General features: G+C 36.4%; 1 protein-coding gene across 6 annotated transcripts in view; it reads left to right on the top strand.

Annotated features, from left to right (window-relative positions):
- Positions 1 to 18,554, top strand: part of LOC105327032 (FERM domain-containing protein 4A) — a 48,778-nt gene that overhangs the window by 4,297 nt on the left and 25,927 nt on the right. Inside the window, exons 1-3 of one of the 6 annotated variants that reach the window (XM_011427313.4) lie at positions 36 to 3,236; positions 12,788 to 12,853; positions 15,405 to 15,499. In XM_011427313.4, the coding sequence (XP_011425615.3) occupies positions 2,997 to 3,236; positions 12,788 to 12,853; positions 15,405 to 15,499 (401 nt within the window). In that variant the 5' untranslated portion in view covers positions 36 to 2,996. Of the gene's footprint in view, positions 1 to 35; positions 3,237 to 8,631; positions 9,086 to 11,883; positions 12,038 to 12,787; positions 12,854 to 15,404; positions 15,500 to 18,554 lie in introns of those variants that run through there. The other 5 variants (XM_011427312.4, XM_011427317.4, XM_011427315.4 and 2 more) reach the window with 5 other exon arrangements.

The raw sequence follows: 18,554 nt of genomic DNA, 5'->3' as shown, positions 1-18,554 counted from the left end.
AAGAAATAAGCTTCTGATCTCTGTGTGTGTGGTGATATATAGAAAAGGGTGAATGATTGTTCAGGCTCCCAATCACAGAGTTAGTATCTAATCTACTATGTGATATTCTTATGAATGAAACATAAAGCAGGAGGAACTAGTCCGTCATTTCTGGAGATAATTCTCTGTGGGAATATCCTGTGCCTATAAATAACCATGTTTACGACACCACCCTATGAGGGCAGGGTGAGAGTTTTTAGGCAACATTTATGTCCCATGATTCCAGTTGCGTAGTACAGACTGCTATCTATTGACGAGAAAGGAATTCGATACGTTAATCCCTCTTAGATTCTGGGTAGAACCACCGACCCAGGAATTTATACCTTGGTTGAGGGGAGACTTGGCAATGTGGTTGAGGCCATAAGATTTTAGGAATGTTTGAATGAAGGCAGAAGAGGCAATTTCATTTCCTGTGTGGAGGAAAGGCCACGTGGAGTTTTATTTTCCAAAATTATTGTGTAGCAAGTGTAAACAAATATCATACAGAGTCGTTGTTCTGATGTCTGACCAAGTGTTCTGTACTGATGAAAGATTAGTTACCTGTGCAGTCATGTAAAATAGCAGTCAGATTTTGAAAGGGATTTGAAATCTATACTTTATAAAGGTGTGTATTGATTTCGTGCAATATCAAAATCGTTGAACAAAACTCGACAAGCTATGAAACCATGGATTTAATGAAAAGCAACCTTTTTACAAATTCTTGAACAAGACTTTCAATAGCCTACATGGTGGAACAAGGTGTAATCTGAAAAATTGATCGTGTGAAGGCAAGTATGTGTTGTAAGCAAGAAAAAAGGAACATTGGATTACAGCAGGATTTGTTGTAATCTTTTATGTCAACAAGCAGGTGAAAGTACACATACTGTACAGCAGAGAAAGCTTTTCATTAAGAAACCCTGGGAGGAAATCAGAGTTCATTGACACGGCTCAATAGTCACACAGTCATCGGCTCATTAAGGCTCAAGTTTTCCTGAGATACAGTATTAAGTGTAATTGAAAATATTTACCTCTTTGTGTTGTCCTTTGATAGATACAGGAGCTAAAGAAGGGAAAAAATCTGTTTTCATTATAAAAACAACGATGCGCTTCCAGGTAGCAAGAGAAACTCGTTAGCTGTTATCTGTACCTGGAGTGAATGACAGTTTACGAGGATCAAAGTAGGTGCTGATGGTTTTACTTACAAGATGAACATGTCGTGTGTAACCATAAATAAGGAAACATGGCAAGCTATACAGGGTCGCCTCGTCAGTTCTGGACCCACATCTGTCTGAGGAACACTGATCCAGAGGAGATACCTTCCATAAATCTGCTGGATGCACTTACTGTACGGAGGATGCACTGCAAAAACTGAGAGGATATTTTGCAAAAAAATTATTGATTTTTTTAGGAGGCTGATGACAAGGTACTTATAAATATATAACAGTTGGTTTTAAATGATTCAGTGATGTACAACCGTGTTGTCAAGGTTTTCTTTTGACTTTTGATTATCCTCCTATAACTGAATATCTGAAGTGAAGGAAGTTTTGTGAATCGGTTCTCCTGTTGATTGAAAAGTACATTCAAGGAAAATGACCACAATGGAGTCTCTTTAAGGAGTAAACTAGGAAGAAAGTGCTTGAGGTTGTGCACCCACTTAATATAGGAAAAACTGATTTGGAAATTTTATGTAGGAAGAGAAAGGGTTCCTCACAGCACTGTATTAACTTTTGTTCAACCGTTGCGCAATCACCTGTTTTTACCTAATTGCCTGTGAAATATTGAAATATCAGCCATATTGATAGCAAAATCTTATTGTACACAGTGGGTTTTAGAAAAAAAGAGCAGTGTTTTTCCCTGTTTATTTTTTTTTCCTAGAAAAACTCTTGAAAAGACTTCAAAGTTTGTTCAGGAAGTGGCAATTTTGAAAAAAGGAAAAAACAAAATAAGGAAATCAAAAGACAAACTGGAAAAGTACACAGGAGAGGGAAATAGCAGCTAGTGGTAATGAAGTGGAAAAACATAGTACGAAAACTCTCTTCCTTAACCTGAAAACTTCGGCGTACAGTGCACTGCGTATTCTTAGAAATATTAAAACAGCTGATGTACACAACTGGTGATAGACAGTTGGAGAGAAAGAAATTTAATTAGGCGTGTAAGGCTGTTGCCACAGAATAAATGGTTTAACAACCTTCCAGATGAGGCATTGTTCACGTCAAGGATTACCTGTTCCCTTTGCTTTTGATCTAACCTTTTGGATTTATAACCTCTTTTGACGGATTATCATGGTGTGACATACCCACATTATAAAAATTGGGCCCTGTTTAACTTGACATGGATTATTTGTTTGGCTTTGCGACAGCTTTAATTGACCTTTTGAATTAGTGATTATTGGTACTAAGTTTACCTGTGTCCGTCTCGCGTGTATAGTCGTTGTCCCAAGGTATTGTTTCTCTGTCTGATAATTGACTTATTTGTGTATATACAGTGGTACTGTTGTGTCATTGATTTGATGACAGGCGACTGAGAAGCATCCCTCAGAGGCGGACTTCCGAGTCCGAATGTCCCGAGACAATTACCGTGGATCGCGGTAGGAATGTGGTGACACCAGCACCCAGAGGAAGTAGGTCTGACACGAATTCACTTCTTGTGCTGCCATGAGTTTTTCCTGGATAGTTAATGGCCACTTAAATGAATTGGCCAAGTCCTTGTGTTGGTTTGTGATGTGATAAAAATCAGAAGTGTTTCTTAAACATTGCAACACCCAAACTAGTTTGTATTATTGCATTACAGGAAAAGCAACAATCAAATCCTGTTTGCATACTAATTTGTTTTTGGATCTGGTTTTCATTCAAACGATTCACAAATTCCCTCAGGCGATTGTGTTGGTGTATTTTAATTGTCAAGTGGAAGTGCACAATGACTACCAATAGCCGAAAGCATGTGTATTTTGGTTAAAGTGTTAATGTAACTTGTTAAGAATGTCGACAAAATCTAGAAAAAAGGTTGGATTCGCTGAGGATGTGAAATCAGAGGAACGAGAATCTCGCAGTCGAGGGCGCTCAAAGTTCCGAGAACGGCGCTCCAAGTCCCAGGATGTAAAATCCAATCGGAGCTCATCCCTGTCCAAAAAGCGAGACCACAGTCTGATTTCTTTGGTCCGCACTGGTTCCAGAGCCTCTGTAAGAAGCCTTGTCAAGCTGTTTGAAAATGTGGGAGGGGTGAGTTCTATACCTTTCTATTGATTTCAACATGTTCAATGCATTGCCGTGTTGTATTTTACACTGGTGACATTTGAGACGAGCAACATGGCTATACATTTACATGTTGCTGTGTGCAGATGATATCAATAAATTTTCTTTTGTATTATATCAGACTTCTAGGTAATATAATGCGCAGTTATGGATCTTTAATGCCAGTGTTTACAATGAAATTTGTACTTGCACCATGTTTTACTTCAGCTCAATTGATTTCAGTGGGCGAGAGTTTAAGCCTTACAACATTTCAGATAACATTATTATCTACATCGCAAAACCATTAAACAAAGCCGCTGGAATTATCATAAATATATCCAGATTCTAAATTCGAATTTATGAGCTAAATTTTTCTAATGAACTTATCAGTAAAATGAAATGAGTTTTGCAGGCTTTCAATTTCTCACCATTTCCAATAGAGCTTCACGGAACAAACTCGTTGATGTGTTATATGGCCCTGAGGCGTCAAGTACATTAATCATATTTGGTCTACAGATTGGTTTCCAGTCTCCACAGACTTACTTGTTTAGCCAAGGTCTCCTCAGAGATGCTGTCTCATCTTTTATTAATATGATGGACCTAGAGCACCTCACTGGTTTGTTATAGTTGATTGGTGGGTCACCATCTTTTGTATACAGGTATATACATTATGAATTTATACAGACCACATGGTCTGTCTGTATATACCAGTATGTAACCACTCTCACCACACAATGACCAAACTCATAATTGGTTGCATAGCATTTCATTGAGTATAAGCAATAACTGTTTGTAATGCACTATTTTGGTCACCTGCAAGAATAAAGAAAGTGTGTTGCATATGCATTCTCCATAGTTGGTGAGACATAAATGATTTTGGTTTGTGGTAAGGTAGGTAGGGATGACATGGATTCTTGTTCACCAGCCAGGTCATCGCTTGGAATAGCTGACATATCTCCCCCCCATCCAGTGATACTACAACCGTTGTTTTGATATATTGTATGTGTACACTATCTTGTATGAGTTAATGGGTAACTGTTGTCCAATCTTGGCATTAAAGGAGGAAATAAGGGTACAAACAACAGGTTCTAGTCTGATAATGTTTTCAACAGCTAATGACAAAGTCAGAGAAGTGTACAGTAACTCAAGGCTACAGTGGAATGTGACCATGTCTTAAAGAAGTCACTGCAGGTATAAGGTACATAGATCTTGTGTGTTGGCCTAGGATTAATACAGGAAGGGAAAGTCTCTTAGCAGATTTAAAGCATGAAAATATAACTGCATGTAATCCCACTTAAGTGCTTAACATACATACTTTCTATAAATTATGTGCATGTTAGAGAAGCACTCTTTAAAACTACCACTCCAAAACGTTATGGTGCTGACGTGAGCCAAATTTAGGTACTCTATGCTGGTACTTTGTCCTGGCAAAAAGAATAAAAAGTTAGAAAAATAAATGTTTCACTAAATAAGTGACTTCTGATTTCAGATGATTAGAACTTGTGCCCTTTAAAGACTACCAGTAGATTCATTTAGTTTCAATGTGCCACATGTGGTCAGATGAAATATGAACCTTCATTTTATCTGAACCACCAACAGTTGTACAATCAATGGGAGGAGATGCAATAAAAGCAAACTCTGACCACCAGTAGACAGATGCTGTGGGTTAAAGTAGTGAAGCCTCCAAGTCTTGTAAATACAGGTGCTATATAACAATGTTAGCAGAGGAAGGCCGGGAGCCAGGGGTTCATTGGGCCTGCTTATTGTACTTCAGCAGTGTTGATTAAATCTTGGAGCCCAGTTAATCTGTAATAACTTTGTTCTGGGTCTGGGTTTGATTAGTTCTAATACAAACAAGCACCTGTCTGCAGTGCATTCTGGGAGGCAAGTTTCTATTGGTCATCTGCTGATTTTGTCTGATAGTCATAAGCAGTTTTTCTTCGTCAAATAATTGATAAGGAATATACACCTTTATCATGTTTATGAATATAAAATCTCAGATAAATGTGAAATGTCATCTCCAGTAATGGAACATCTGTTCATAGTGAGTCCTCAACATTACCTTATTGATTGGTTGATACACATTTAATCTGAGAGCATATATATTGCTGAAAATCCATCTTAACATGTTCATGATGTTTGCAATAACAGGGAAAAGTTCTCTCTCAAGATTTACAACCTTCAGTATAGATTTCACGCAGTTAACTGCTTCTTTAATATTATCACCAAAAAAAAAATCAATTTCATTCTGCTGCTGAAAAAAAAAATGTGTGTATAATTTGGATTGATATTTACATTTCTGATTTGTTTAATGAAAGATTTTTTTGCGGGGTAGATATTGATGATATTATTGAACAGCATACTTTTTAACTCGTAATTGTAAATACTAATTAGTTAATTGTTTACTATGGTCTTAAGTCTGTGCCACCCATATCCCTAAAATAGCAAGAAGTTAAGACCATGGATGGATATGTCACAGTAATTAATGGCAGTTAGAAGGGGCACTTGGTCATTTGAGGAACTTGAGATGGAGAGGAACTAACTGGCTGGTATTGATTGGGGATAATTGGTCCTAGTTCTACAGAGATTGGCCAGTCTGGTGGAGCAGTTAGCAGGAACTGGTAAATCACACGATTAGTTAGCATTGATCCTGGACCTAATGTGACAGGCAGGTCAACTGGGGACTTGGTAAAACTAGGCCTTGGGGACTCTCAGTTTACACTGGCTGGTTCTCTGATCTGTAGATGCCATGACTTGGCTCATCTAGTGTTGTGTGGGATATATGATGAAATTCATTATGTATGAAGTAAAAAGAGGTACTGGATATGCGTCGCTGATTAATTCAGAAGACTTTATTGCAAAAAAAAAAAATACAGCACAGTATACATTTTCCAAAAGTGTTAGTATATTGTAATTCATATTTATTGATGTGCAGTGTTCAATCTAGACTAAATACATGTACATGTAGTATTGTAGCTGGACTTATATGTACATTAACCTATTGATAAAGAAAATTATTCTGAATTTTGATTCTCATACAAAAGTTTGAAATAAAACAAAATTGCCATCTTTACCTGTAATTTTTGGATTGCCACAAGTTTGTCTTTGATTACACGTCAGACTACAATACAGTATGCAATGAAGCTTTGTAATAAAACTCTACTTTCATCATTATAATTACAAATTCCACTAGATTGCAAAATAATGTACAATAAACTCGAAAGGATATTGTACTTCAGTCTGATGTACTTATAGATTTAAGAACTATGCTAAGAGAGTGAGAGATAAATGATAAGTGGTTTGTTATGAGGAGAAATCCATGGAGGGAGGGGGGGGGGGGTTGCAGGAGATTCGAGAATGTGTGGGTAATGTGTTACTAAGTCTGAGTCTCAAGTGATACTCAAGGGGAGGTAACTGTGAGTCATTGGTTCCTAACCATTTGACCCTGTTGTATCAAATGAATTAACATATAAAAATGTCAAGTGCTGTAATAATGTGAGAACTTTGAAATTTAAGAAGATGATTCAATTTCATGTTCCACTTATCATTTGGTTTGATTTTCCTTTGTCGATTTAATCAACAAGTGAATTTGGTGGTGAAATGACAATTTATAGTTAACCCATCTTTCCTGTATGTTGCAATTCTTTTGCTTTTTGAAAATCTCTTCACTAGAGTCAGTAGGGTGGTCCATTAAGATGCATACTGACTTCCCTAAGGGTTGTTTAGGTCCAAACATTTACTAAACTTTGAAGGTTATTGTTTGTGTAAATCCCTTAGGTTGGTAAAAGCTTTCTGTGTTAGATGAAGTAAGAACTTCCATTTACTTGGATGTGTAAAATTTAGGATCGACCACATAACAAGAAATTAATTGACCAGCAATTTGGATTTCTTTGAGTTAATGTATACATGTGAACAGTTGGTCCTTTTAAATCGTACATCTGCTACCAATATTCAGTTAAAAGAATAGGAGTTGTCTCTCTTTGAAGGCATGGATCAGAGAGAATCTCAATAAGATCCATACAAATAACTTCACAAGTAAATGCATTTTCACAAAAACAGAATTTGTATATAATAGTAACAGATATTACCTTGAGGAATGAGCAAGAGACAAATTACGAAGCATATGTTGCCTGCTGAGAGTTGAGGCCAGGGAATGCAGGCTTGTTTGTGTTCGCAGGCAAATGCTAATCACCAATTTATTTTATCAAAATTTTCTCTCTTAATAATCAGCTCCCAATCTGCAGGCTCCAGTATTTATAGACAGATACCTCTATCTGATGTGTTCGCATCACCGGGACGGTTTTGATGTGTAACCGGGCTTATATATATGCTAATTTACGCAGGATGTGCATGTCTTTGTTTTTTTTTGTACACACTAGCTGCTCTACGCCCTTGCTCGGGGAATAGATATATTTATGTGAATCTGATAGAAATCTACATGATTCAGGTGTTGACCTACTAAACCCATCTTACCTGGAGTGAGCCTATGTGGGTGGATAACTATGGACTGATTGTTACAGCTATGGCCATTATTGTATGTATTGATGTGTTACTCTGTGTCAGCTGGATTTGATGGAGTGTACGTACATTCAATAGGTGTTCATATTGACTGCTGTATACTGCGTAGAAGAAACTGAGAACTTTATGATCAGAGATTTGGCTGATTGTGCTATAAAAAGTGTGATTGCCATAAAAATTCAAAGTGTCTTAATTACCTGGAAATTTTTATTCTCATGAGGATAGAGTTTAAATTGTCTTATTGTTTTCCGGATCCTTCAAGTGTGTCATCCAAACATGGAAACTTTCATGTCTGAAGATATGTGAGCACACACGAGAATTGGTCAGGTTTTGATCTTGAATTCTGCATAGTGGCAGTTCATGATTATTAAATTAAAAAAACCATAAACTTCACAAGAGTTAAGGAAAAAATTCTCAAAGAAGTGGAATATAATTGGTACATGCAATATCGCAGATGTTGGAATTGTGTGAGGAATCGTGAGTACCCAATTGCTGGGGCATGAAGAGATTCCAAGGTCCCATTGATACAAGTTTTAGTGGGAAGCTGATTTGAGGGGTGCCAAACTTATGAATCAGCCGTTGCTGAAAATGACGGGGTTACGATCTCGCCAGTCGCCTCTGATGATGAACAGGTCTTCATTTTACAACATGAAGCCATGTGTGTTTTTTTCTGTGTCTGCTTTTCTTAAATTCTGATGTTCTAAAAGAAGTAAAAAAAAAAAATATCTTCAGTCATGGTGCTGTGAATTGGCTTAAACTTTGTCTCCCTTGTCAAAGTGTTTTGAGACATCCCCCTTTGACTTAAAGGTAGGTACTGTACATTACAGAACTACTGGATTTAATTGTCTAAAAAAAAAAAATTGCGGTGGGAAGGGACTTTAAAAAACGTACAGTTGTTTTTACAAAGACTGTACAGAATTCATTGAGGGATTGAGTTGTCAACAGGAGACTTTAATTCTGAAACACAATGCAGGTCAGCTACATGATTATGTTTTATGTGACGGGAGTTCTTTTTAATGACGAGCGGAAATTATGCTAGTCTGTCGCCGTCCCCCTGATCGCTGCTGAACCTGACACAGGACGGAAAGGAAGGAGAGACGCACTTATATGTTGTCTATACGTCCTACTGATCACTTCTTATTGAACAACGTGGAAAACCTGATTCAGTTAGGAGATAGCAAAATATGTGATTCCCAGGTTTCTTTGAAAAAAATTTATTCAAAAGGAGAATGTGCGCTAGATTTGTTAATTGTTGTTCTGTACTTGTTCGGCCCAAGTGAATCATGTCAAAAGCTGTCCGCCGGTTAAGTAAGGTTTGGGTAAGTTTTTATTGTTTTGTTGATCTGATTTCAGAATGGCTTACAGCTAAAGTAATTTGTGAGAAAAAAAAATCATAATGTATTCCAGTTGAAGCATGTCAATTCAGATAAAAATACACAATGACTGCCATTGTGCATGTAAGCCTTGGATTTTTGGAAGGTTTGAAAAACTCATTGCAGTTATGAAATAGATATTTTAGTGCTTTGATTAATATTCCTTCATGACTTGGGAAAAAATTGGCTGCATGTAAACTATTTATCCCACACAGAAGTTGTATTTGAGCTGTAATCTTGATTATCAGGGTGAGAGAAATAATGACATACATTTTAGACTTGTGAGTTATCGTTCCAGCTCTTAAGAAAAACACCAAACGATACAGAGTGTACTTTATTTTTAAATAAAATAATCAGTTTTCCTTGAGCTATGGAGGTCATGTTTGAAAAATAGGTCATTTGCAAGCTATGAGAATTTTTGTTATTCTGCATATGAATGCAAAATTAATGTTAATTTTAGGTACTGCTTTACAATGTAATATGCAATTTAATATTAAAGCTTGTCAGAGTCAGGCAAGTTTTGGAGTCCTACAGTTAGATATGTAATTAAAGCACCGCCATTATTTTCTACCTTCTGACTGTCATGTTTTTGAAGTAGCATGTTGGACTTAAATTAGCATGTTAGGTCAATGAACACAAAGCTGTAGCTATTGGCTAGTTTTAGTGAATTGAAGGGTTGTTTGCTACATTTTGTTTTGTTGTTGTTTTGAGATGTTTTCTTTTTGAAGTAGTATGTACAAATCTTTAAAGTAGAAACGAAGTGCTTTTTTTCAAGTTGACTTACATTTAAGAGTGTTTTAAGAAACTGAAATTTGGGATAGGGGAAAGCAGGATGTTTAAAACTGCAGTAAAGATATCTATGTGTAATTAAGTTAATGTGGAGAATTAGACAGACAGACAATCAAATAGAGAGGCAAAATTCACTATGATGACCAGAACAATATATTTAATTTTGGTGAATGAAAGTTTATCCAGTGTATGTAAATTGTGTAAGTGGGTCAACATTCCCAGAATTCAATGACAATCCCAGATAAGGGATTTATCTCTGAATGATGTTTTGTGGTAGGGTTCGGTGATGTCAATGATAAATGAAGGGGATAAACTCACCGATAAACTATTTATCATTCCAATACACAAGTTTAGAAATTTACCTGTACATTTTTATTTGTGCCTTCTAGAAACAAATAAAACTGGAGATTTATGAGGAGGAATTGTGTTTTGATATTTTATTTGCTGGATTTGGAATATCAAGCCATTCTTAGAGTGTCCATACTTGTTTAGTGTTGTCCAACAGATGATGTTCATCAATCTAGTAAATTGATATTGAGTATCTGATGTTGTATAGGTTAAATCGAGGTAAACTATACAGTTGATTTATAGCTATAGTACAAATCTGATTGGCATTTAATTGATATCAAGACTTCAGATCTCATTCAATGTTATGTAATTTTTCAGTGAGCTATCAGACCGACATAGTTCTTTTATAAAATACATAATATTAAGTTTATTAAATAACAACCTTGAGATTTGTTTTGAACTCGATCTGTTGAAACTTGCAGAATAGAAATCTGAAAGAACCCCCCCCCCCCCTCCAAAAAAACCCCAAAACAAACAAAAACCCAAAAACAAAACCCAAAAAACAAAACATAGGCTGTTTTTTCAAGTCTTCAAATTCCAGCATTGTGTTTATGTATGTAATTGACTTCAGAATCTATAAATTTGCTTCAAATTTTAATTGGAAGAATTATATTTAATAATGTTTAGGACATTGGGTATATCTAAGATGTATCTCAACTTTAACAAACAATTGATTTCAATCAGAGAATCAGATAGAGTTCAGCTTTCTGATTTTGTGCTTTACCTTCCCTGTTCATTACAGTATTTCGCTGGCTGTAATTTGAAAAAAAGTAAGCTACAGAGCTCGGATTATTTTTACTTCAGACCAGGAAGTGATGCATGTCGTGCATGATACAAAGTTTGTTGTACATGTATTTTTATCAGGGTGCTATTTCCATTTATAGATCAAGGTTGATTTCTATTAAATGTGATAAAATCATTTCATTTTGTTACAAAAATGGGGTGTACATGGTACAGTACGTTTGATGTAGATTACATAATAATAGAAGCTCCATCACTCAGACTCTCAGTTGGCAGTTTGTATTTCCATTATGTGGCGAATTATTTTGTAGTTTGTATTTCATTATGTGGTGAATTCTCTGGGTAAGACTCATCCTATTGTCTGCAGGCTTTATAATAACACTGGAATGAAGTAAACAGCTGATGATGAAAGTTTTCACTAATTTCTGCCTGAGAGACAAAAGGATTCACTTAGTCTTCTTAATCTTCTCCTCTGGCTCCGTAGAATCCTGAGCTTTTATCTGAAATTACAAGAACATGGTAGAGTTCTCTGACTGCTAATCAACTGTTTCATGTGTATCATCTAATTACTCAGACTGTTTAATCTAAATTTTCTGCATTTGTTGACCAGTATGCAGTTTCAGAGAATCTGAAAAAAAGTTGGAAAGGGGGGGGGGGGGGGGATGTGGACGGTATTAAGTTTGAAAGCATTGAATATATATACGAGAACATTTAAATGTACAGAACTTGTTTATAAAGCATGAGGTACGAGTGCATCCCAGTGATATTGCAGTGCACAGAGGAATTTATGACTGTACAGAAATTGATATAAACACCCTGCCTGGTGTCACAATGGTGACATTGTAACACAGCCCCATACAGCTCAAGTTCCCATAACCCAGTCCCTTGATGTCTGTTGTGATGTTGTGAGATGTGAGGGATATAGATGGTTCCTGGTTCATTATGGAGGGGTATAGAGGAGGCTCGGAACAGCTGAGTTTTTACTGGTTTACAGGTTCCTCCCAATGTCTCCTTCAGCAGGTACAAATTCTTCACGACTCTTCCTCAATTCACAACATTTTTGACAACCCTAGCTGTCAGAGTGCCATAGTCTGTATGTATGTATACAGTGAATCTGTTGGACAGAGTCTTGTGTTTCCACTAATTGCTGCAGGGACTCAATGGGCAGGAATCTTGTGTTTATTTTTCTGGCTTGTATTGGTACTTGTTCTGATTGTGGTACATGTACCATGTATTTGAATTACAGTAGTTAATTATAGTGTCTATGTGTGTGATTCTGATAGATTTGAGTTTTTATCTGTCAGTATCAGAGTGTTGAAGCACACTTTTCTCCTCTTTCTTGAATAAGCTATCAGCTGCATATCATGTCTTAAATACTAAGTACAGTGTAGAATTTCTCTCTGAACTACCTTAAATAAGTAGGATTTTTCTCCAAAATTAATATAAACAATAGTTACTGTAACACAAGTTACACAACCATAGAGAACAAATACTTATACTATGACTTTATGTGTACCATTAACTTCAGTTTTGATGGTTGTAGACCCTTGGACTTCAAGATTGTCATCTATGAATGTAGTAAAATACTGAAACGTAGTTCATACATAAAAAATGTTATTACGCAATGATATATGTGGTTATGCTTGTGGTTTTAAACCACCAAAGTATGTAGTTTTATCAATTAGAAAACTGAATTGGTGTGCTGTGTGCAAGTATGTAGCATATTGTATAGAAAGTTCATTGTATACATGGGTATTCAATTTCTTTCAGATGAATGAGGGTCGCAAGAGTCAAATAGTCCTGCCAGACGAGCGAAGACTCGACCTTCTGATCCAGGTAAGCAATCACCTTCAGGTGAGAAAATTAAAACAATGAACCACAGAAAATCAGGCCCGCTCACAGACACTTACCGTAATGTCTCGTGTATAATACGCACTCGTGTATAATACGCACCCCCAAAGTTGACCAAAAAATGGCGAAAAAACAGCAGGTCCTATGTATAACACGCACCCAAAAAATGGTAAAATCAACGGCCGCCATTTTCCCCCAAACTATCGATGTTTCATGTTAATTTTATAATCCATGCGCAATTTCTTTCATTTTGAGATCGGAACATAGCACAGACGATGAAAATCGACGGCCGCCATTTTCCCAAATAACTATCGATGTTTAATGATGATTTTTTAACCCAAGCGTAATTACTGTAATTTCGTGATCGGAACATGGCCTAAGCGAAATTAGAATCAAAGTTCTTACACTTTTAATTAAAAAGGACGGTACGATTTACATGGGCGGTATCAAATATCATTTGACACTTCGTAAAGAGTTTCTTACAACATCGGAGAAGTAGAAGATCATCATACGTAGAGAAGAACGGCAACCGAGCTTAGTGCTTAAAAGTAATAATGTTTGCAGACATAAACCAGAAATTATTTAATTGATTAATTATAGTCAAACCCTATGATTGTTGTTTAAATAAACATTGTGAAGAAACGTTCGTATGTCGTATATCGTCATTATCAAGTCGTACAAATGATCGATGTAATTTTAGCAGTGTCTATGTAAAGCAATAACGTTTAACTGCATAACGGGACACAAAGTAATTAAGTTTAATAAAATCAGAATAATTGCTTATCTACATGCACTTGAAAACACCCTGTGAAGTCCGACACCAGAGAGGTGCATGCTTCTGACACCGGAAATTGTTAAACAAACATTGACCACGCGCCGAGTCAACAGGTGGCTGCTTACGTAATGGCGAATACACTGGCGATATTTAAACTTGTTTGATGCAAGAAATAGTGTTAAGAGAGGATAAATATTTCAATACATGGGGAAAAAAATTAAGAATAAGGTATTTCTGATGCAGTAAATTTAGTATACACTCATTCAATTTGCATAACACGTTATATCGGCAGTCACTACTCCCGTGGTATCAAGAATCACGGCTTGAAAAAATGGGGTACAATTTTGGTCCTATGTATAACACGCACCCCCCACTTTTGATCAAATTTTGGCTGAAAAAAAGTGCGTGTTATACACGCGACATTACGGTACTGCATGGAATGGCAGGGACTGTGTCAAAAGCCAAAAATACTGCTTTAATATATGTCAGTCTGTGTGTAATTTTGGTAGAGTTGGATCATCATTTTGAAGTAGGACTTTATCTGTGGCTTGATATGCTTTATAAGTTGTAGGCAGAACTGTATGGGAATTATTTCATCAGCGCCATTTAAATACATATCATTATCAGTTACCATTGTATGGAAATAATTCATCAGTGCTGTTAGTGTATAAATCATTATCAGTACCATTGTGACTGATACACAGTACAGGATAAAGTACTTGTGTTCTCATAACTAACTCACTGACTCATCATTTACAAGAGATCGCATAACACTTCATGGCAATGCATATAAGTTCTCTTTTGATAAACCTATTGCAGATCTCTGCATGCAGACATCAACCTTATACTTATCCTGTTGGCAGATATATATTGTAGCGTGGAGCAGCGTTGGTTCATTATATTTAGTACACACACTGTTACTAATCTCCAAAAGTACACAGGTCCCACTAACTACCAGCATGACCAGTCTGTACACACAGAACACTCTGATACCTATATCCCTGATGCATTGTCTGTGATATGGAGATAGATCCCTTACCCATGCGGGGTTCATTAGATGTTTCAATAGATATATGTCTATATTGATCCGTTCCTAACATTGTATTAAAATAGATCCAGATTATCTCCGATTTGAATGAAGATTAACTCTGGATCAAGGCATTATCAAGTTGATAAGTTCAAGATTCTGAAATTTATATTGGTACTCATTCCGTCTTGTGCAGATTTATGTTTCAATTTCCATTTTTAATATCATTCTTTGCTAGTTGTCTTTATTTATTGAAAAAAATCTGACATACACGGTATCAAGTTCCAAAAAAATAAAACATAAAAATTTTAGATAGGATTTATCTCTCTATTTTTTTTTATACAGTGCATAAAAATTTGCTCATCTCAGCATAATGTTAAGTAAAGTCATTAGAACAGCAGTTACACAGTTAAATGTATGACAAATTTATATATATATAGCTACACAGATTTATTCTCATGCACTTGGTGCTGCCGGCAGTTTAATGAACGGAAGTCTTAGAGATAGATTTCCTATAAATGTGATGTACACTTGGAGGCTTAGACTCACAGACTAGAGATATCTGAGTCGCCTCTTACGGTGCCTGGTTAACACTAGTAGTGCTGTGCTAAGCTATCTCTGGGCGTGCTCAGCTAATTGACAAGTGGCCTGGGAACATCCTCAGTGTTTTCCATAAGCTTGCTAGAGTTATCTTTCATTGCATTAAATCTTTTTTCCCTGTGCTTTCTTTGCAGCCTAAGCTAACATCAAGAGACCTGCTAGATCTGGTGGCCTCTCATTTCAAATTAAAAGAAAAAGAGTACTTTGGTCTATGTTATCAGGACGATTCGTAAGTATGAAAAAATCAGAGGTTTAAAGTTTACATAGTCACACTGAATGTGTTAGCCAATCATTTATTTTCTATGTCAAGAACATGATATTTATATACACATTTTCCTATGATTTGCTCCCTTACTAATATTTTGTAAGGATTTACAATTAGAGTTCATGTAATAGTAACAGGGCCTTTTGAATTAAGGAATAAATGGTGTATACCTTACTCTGAATGGGCCTACATTGTTAAAGAAACTTGGTCCAGAAATCATGCAAGGCTGGCTAAAAAGGTTTTATTTCTTCACCGGAAACTATTTCCGGACATTATTTCCAATGAAGCAGAAAATTAAGACAGTATCTGGTTGGTGCATCTTACTGAATCTGAAATAAGAAAATTGTCCATTGTGTACACAGACATTTAATCTTGGGGTAAAAGTTAAAACTCAGCGAGGCATGGCTAAATGTTTAAGATGTATAGAAAACACGTAAGAAAGAGCACAGAGCAATATTTAGTCACCAGCCTAGTCTGACATGAATGTTCGGTCGTAGTACCTCGTGTTTTGTTAATTCTACTGGAAAATCAAGCCAGGTAAGAGGGGGAGGGAGGCTGGGTCACTGGTTACCTACTGACAGCACTGGTGATGGGTGAGTAAGGTTCTGTGGCTTTAGGAGAGGGGTCAGTGATTACCCATAGACAACGATGACATGGGTGGAGACAAGAGGATGTCTGATATGAGGGTCAGATTCTGTAGCTGAAAGGGACTGTGGGGGTCACTGATTACCCATAGACGGCACAGGTGATGGGTGGGTAAGGTTCTGTGAGAGACAAAAGAATGTCTGATGGGTGGGTAAGGTCTGTATCTGTAGAAGACAAGAGAGTATCTGATCTCTGAGGTCAGCTGATTATCAGGGAGTCAATGAGGAATCTGCATGGAGTAGGCATTTTTGAAATTTGAGAGGAGGAAGCATGCTTGGTTAGGGATGAGCAGATAACAGTAGGCAGGCATGGTGGACGGGTGGGGTCAAAGAAGACTCTGTCTATGGAGCTATCATTGAGTCACCCTGAAGCTATAGTATTACAGATCAGATTCTGGGCCATCACAATGGGACGGGGACATTTACTGGGTCAGAGAATATAACATTGCATGGAGGTACTGATAATTAAAAATCTGCTGACATTCCACATGTAAAGAAGAAAATAGGCCCTACTTGTTTCATTTTTTAGATTATGTTTCATATATAGGATTTATTCTGTGACCTGCAAGCATTTTTGTTGGTATTAGTAATGAATCAAGAATTTAAGTGTCTGAATTGGTATGAATTCACTCCTGCCTTAGGATAATAAGATTATATGAAGATTTTATTGCATTCACTTGTGTACTTGGGTGTGAAGTGACATAGTTATCGAATTTCAAAATGGATTAAAGTTCAAAGGATTATTTCAAAATTGTTAAAATTACTGGAGTGTTTGAATGTCACTTTTCAATTGATTTTTAAAACACACAGTAAGAGGATTTAGCTCAATGCACTTTCTTCAAAGTTTCAAATATTTTAGAAATGTATGCCAAAATGAATGATAAAAAAAAAGTAGTCGCACCCTATCTCAAAGCAGTGTGTGTAAAAGTCAGTCAAGTACATTTGTACGAAGCTTTAAGTTGTGTGTGCAATGGCTGTATTAATAATGTTCTGATGAACAGAAGGACCCTTTATAAAATGTGTGCTTGATTTAATTGGTATTAACATTATAATAAGGATAAGACTTGAGTCAGGGTTGAAGTGTGAGGTTAGTTATCGTGGCTGCACCCACGCTGACTGATGTCACCACCCAATTGTGGTCAACCTAAGTAGTCAGGTATCTTCATCCTGATTGGATGATAAGAATGATGATGTTTTCTGTGGTCAATGTTGGGGAAATTTTATGAATGGGATAGCGGTAATGCATAGATATTTCAAGTGCATTAAATACTATTTGCTATCAATGAGATCATTTGCATCAGTGATATAATTACATTTACTTATTCATGAACTAGATACAGCTTCCCCTATATAACAGTGGGAGCATTAAAGCACTGACACACAAGAAAGCTACCATCTAGTCATTTTTGCATTGGCTCTAGTGCAATAACTTATGAGTTATGATTGTTCAGTAGGATATACAGTTCTATTTTTACATAAAAGTATATACAAGTGACAAAGTATTATTAGACACATATACAACGCAAAGAGCAAGTAATAAGATCTTTTGATACATTTATGTTCTAGTAAAAAAGGGACAATATGATACTGGTTTATGAGGCTGGGGGACAAACAAAAATATAGGCAGATTTTTAAAAAATGAATTTTTAGGCAAATAACAAAGGTATAAATGTTTTTGTCAAAGTTTGTTGTTGATTAATGAAAACAAGACAGGTAGCCTGGGGTAAAGTGGTATATTAAAAGTCATGAAGTAAGACAATTAATTGCCAGGCACACACAGACATGGCTGTAAGATGTTGTACACTCAGCTTATTCTGAGGCATGCACTGAAGTTTCTTCATAAATCACCTCGGACAGAGAGAACACACAAACAGATCATGTCCTCTTTATTTGACGATTTAATGTTTACAAAACTCTGGGAGAACAGAGGAGATGAAAGCAGAAGGTCCTCTGACCTCCCTCACCTGTTCAAGGTGATCTGCATTAGGCTGTCTCTGTCCGTGGTGATACAGATAGAGGGCGTTCCAAGGTCATTTGATAGATGCTGCGGCCCCTTTGCTGAGGCAGTTGTATGGTTATTACATATAAGGGCGGGGTTTTCTTTTGTTGATGAATAATTGCATAACCTTCAACATTGGAACAGCAGATGGGTATCTCCTTGGGAAATTTGAAGCCTTTAAAAACAAGACAAATTTTGACGAAAAGCCAAAAGAAAGAAAAATAGGGGAAATTCATGTATTTATTCACAAACAAGGAAAAGATATAGCTTGTTGTTTTCCTGCAAAATTAATTAACTAATTACTGGTAATAACATAAGATTATAAGGACTTTTCCTCATCGTAAGTAACTATTATAATTACTTGATTTTGCAAAAA

The sequence above is a fragment of the Magallana gigas genome, chromosome 4, assembly GCF_963853765.1.
Source record: "Magallana gigas chromosome 4, xbMagGiga1.1, whole genome shotgun sequence".
Classification (NCBI taxonomy): Eukaryota; Metazoa; Mollusca; class Bivalvia; order Ostreida; family Ostreidae; genus Magallana; species Magallana gigas.
The sequence above is the reverse complement of the archived record's forward strand: the minus strand, read 5'-3'. Positions and strand labels throughout refer to the sequence as shown.